Genomic DNA, 3589 nt, shown 5'->3' on the forward strand with positions numbered 1-3589 from the left:
GGGTGGGAGACCCGCCTCAGCCAGGGAGGCTGCAGCCCAGGGAGAGCCCTCGCGGGCTCCGGCCCCTGCACCCAGCGCCCCCAGTGGGACCCCTCAGCCTCCCATGGGCCAGTCCCTACCCCCGCTGCCCCCTGCGGTGGGGGCCATCAGCCTGGCCACCCCCCAGCTCCCCAGCCCCCCGCTGGGGCCCACCGCGGCCCCCCAGCCACCCTCGGCCTTGGAGTCAGATGGGGAGGGCCCCCCCCCCAGGGTGGGCTTTGTGGACAGCACCATCAAGAGCCTAGATGAGAAGCTTCGAACTCTGCTCTACCAGGAGCACGTGCCCACCTCCTCAGCCTCGGCCGGGACCCCTGTGGAGGCGGGGGACCAACACTTGACCCTGGAGTCCCAGCCGGGGGTAAGTCCTGGCCCCACCGGGGTGGCGAGCGCCTCAGGCACGCAAACCTGCCTCACTCGGCCCTGGCCGCCGCGCACTCCGAGGCCCACCCACGTGTTTTACAGAAGTGGTTAATTTGGGGCTTGGGGAGTGTGTGTAGGGTCGGGGCAGGCCCGGGTCAGGGAAGCCTGGGGGGGAGCCCAGCGTTCACACAGGGATCCGCAGGGCGCTCCGCACATCCGCAGGAGGGACTTAGGGCTCTTTCCCTTCCTTCCGCCAGCTGGGAAAGTCCGAAACAGCCCCCGGGCTGGGGGCCGCACTGGAGCAGGCTGGGTCCTCGCCAACGACAGGTAATGAGCCCCAGGTCACCCGCCAGACCCTCAGTGCTTTCGCGATGCAGCCTGCATCTCTACCCTTCATCCCTGTGGCATCTGGGGTGGGACTCAGGCCTCGCGGGAGCCTGTTGCTCTGCGTTAGTTAAAGCCCACTGTGTTCTCACAGACTGTGTACTCCCGCCCCAAGGTGAGAAAGGCCTTTATGGAGCTAGCTGGGTGTCAGGATGGGGTCAGGGACTGTCCGGCTGCCCAGTGCCCTCCACGCGCTCTGGCAGGCACCCCTGAGCCCCGTGTTCTTCAGGTCACAAGATGCGGGAGCTTGATTTGGTGGAGTGCAGGGCTGGGGCTGAGAGCTTCCAACAGGTCTATGGCAGCTGCCGTCTGGGGCCAGCAAGTGCCTGCGTGGGGCTTCCTCCCGGGGGCCTGGGTGCCGCGTGTCTCTGGCAACTCTGGCCGTGGTTCCCATGTCATTACCCCGACACCTGTGTCAGCCTGAGGGCCTCGGTCTCCCCTTCCAAGGTGGGGTTCCTCCGGAGCTCCGCAAGGTAAACCAAGGCTGACCCTGTGGCAGGACCCTGGGTTTGGGTCAGCGGCAGGTGAGGCCAGAGGCCTGCTGGGTCCCCGGATGCCACACTCATAGGTGTCACACTGCCGAGGAATGGGGACAGCTGGCACGGGGTCAGAAGCTGTAGCACGAGTTTACCTGGGAAACGGAGGGTCAGGCGATGAAGTAGGAGCGCTCTGGGGGAGAAAGTAAGATGCTGTCCCTGAGGGCCACCCCCTCTTTGGACCTCTGCACGTCAAGTGTACCGTGGGTCCCTTCTGTGGCATCGGACTTCAGATGCTGTAGCCACTCCCAAGTCCACTCCTCCCAGAGTGCAGAGCGTGTGGGGGGAGCTCGAAGGAAACATGGGAAGCGTTTCTGGAGGTCAGAGCAGTCTGGAAATGGGGGGGGCGTAGAGCGATCCCGTGCCTAGAGGTGCGCAAAGGAAGGGTAGACCCCCCACCGCAGGGACGTGGGGGGCGTAAGGCGCTACCTGTGGGCTAGGGGTGTATGACATTTGGGCCTGGGTCTCCCCAGGAACCCGCACAGCAACAGCCCCTCAAACCTTGCCAGAGGCTCTCACCCCTGCGCCAAGCACGCCAGCCTGGCTGTGGGCTGACACACCTCTGCCTGCCCCACGGCTGGCTTCTGCCAGGCGCGGGTCCCAGCCCCTTCTGCTCTGCTGCTTGGCGGGCCTGGGAAAGGGGGTCAGAAATACCGCGCCACGTCCGCGCTCCGTAGATGGGGAAGCTGGGGTAGCTTCAGATGACCGGCGCCTGCCCTAGACGCTGAGCCAGGGTTAAGAACTGGCCCTGTTGATGCAGGGCCTCGTGAGACCCTTTTATCATCGGATTTGACAGGGAGGCCGTCAGGTGCATAGAGATGACAGGTGAGATGGTGGTGACATCAGATGTGCAGAGATGACCTGTGACACAGAGTGGCACTGCCGGGTATTAGAAGTGACAGGTGGCACAGGTGATGGCTATTGGGTGTGCAGAGGGTGGGGCAGTACCCCAGGTTCTGGAGCAGGTGCCTGCAGGGCCCTGAGACGGGTCAGGCTGACCCCCCCTCCCTTCCCCAAGTTAGTGGGTGTCTCCTAAGAAGAAGTGGGGTCAGGACATGCTGGAGTATTTGTAGTTTGCCTCGCTGCTGAGCACACACTGTGCAGCCCCCCTTCCCTGGGCGGCTGCCCTTCCACTGACCTGACTCGGCTGGGGGGCACCGACGCCTGCCCTTGTCCTCCCCGCGGACCGAGTAACGAGTTTGACGTTCCTACAGCAGAGTCGTCTTTGAGCCAAGAGATAGCCTCAGGTTTGCCCACGGCGCCAAGTGCCCCCCAGGTGAGGAGTGGGCTCCCAGGCGCCTGGCTGGTTGGCGGGGTTTCCTCTCTGCCGGTATGTGCTGGAAACTTCTCCTTTCCGCTCCTTGTCCAGGATGCCCCCGCTTCTGCCTTCCCCGCACTCCTGGAGCCCGCAGACCGGAGCAGTGGGGTCCCGGGGGAAACCTCGGCCAAGCCCACACTGGGGACACTGACGGAGGCCAGCCAGGCCAGCCACCTGCAGACGCAGGGCACTCTGGCCTCCGGGTCCCCCCAGAAGCGTCCAGGGCAGCAGGAGGGCAGCTCACCAGCCAAGACTGTGGGCCGGTTCTCGGTGGTCAGCACGCAGGACGAGTGGACCCTGGGCTCCCCCCACAGCCTGCGGTACTCGGCGCCGCCGGACGTGTACCTGGAGGAGGCCCCCCACAGCCCCGATGTGAAGCTGGCCGTGCGGCGGGCGCAGACGGCCTCCTCCATTGAGGTCGGCGTGGGCGAGCCGGTGTCCAGCGACTCTGGGGACGAGTGTCCGCGCAGGCGGCCCCCGGTGCAGAAGCACGCCTCCCTGCCCAGCGGTGGCGGCGTGGCCAGCGACTTCGTGAAGAAGGCCACCGCCTTCCTGCACAGGTCTTCACGGGCCGGCTCTCCGGGCCCGGAGACGCCCGGCAGGGTGGGTGTGAAGGTGCCCACCATCAGCGTCACCTCCTTCCACTCCCAGTCGTCCTACATCAGCAGCGACAATGACTCAGAGATCGAGGACGCCGACATCAGGAAGGAGCTGCAGAGTCTGCGGGAGAAGTAGGTCCGGAGAGGCAGGCGCTGGGGCGGCTCAGGGAGGTGTCCCGCTCTCGTGCTGGGGGGGAGGGGCTGCCTGTGCTACGACCCGGTCTCCTGCGCGGGCTCCCACTGGGCTCGCTGTCTCCCCCAGCAAGTCTCACTTGCTCCACTATGTTGGGGACGCCGCGCAGAAGTGGCAGATGCTGGAGGGAAGAGCCTCACAGGCCTCTGCCATCTCGTCA

The 3589-nt window shown here is 65.7% G+C and overlaps 1 protein-coding gene across 1 annotated transcript in view; it reads left to right on the plus strand.

Moving 5' to 3' along the window:
* Positions 1-3589, plus strand: part of WNK2 (WNK lysine deficient protein kinase 2) — a 122549-nt gene that overhangs the window by 90530 nt on the left and 28430 nt on the right. Inside the window, 4 exon segments of the mRNA XM_077773952.1 lie at positions 1-397; positions 657-726; positions 2534-2595; positions 2689-3368. The exon segment at positions 1-397 is cut by the window's left edge and continues 352 nt beyond it. Of these exon segments, the coding sequence (XP_077630078.1) occupies positions 1-397; positions 657-726; positions 2534-2595; positions 2689-3368 (1209 nt within the window).

The sequence above is a fragment of the Crocuta crocuta genome, unplaced genomic scaffold (genome assembly GCF_008692635.1).
Source record: "Crocuta crocuta isolate KB4526 unplaced genomic scaffold, BGI_CrCroc_1.0 scaffold866, whole genome shotgun sequence".
Lineage (NCBI taxonomy): Eukaryota > Metazoa > Chordata > Mammalia > Carnivora > Hyaenidae > Crocuta > Crocuta crocuta.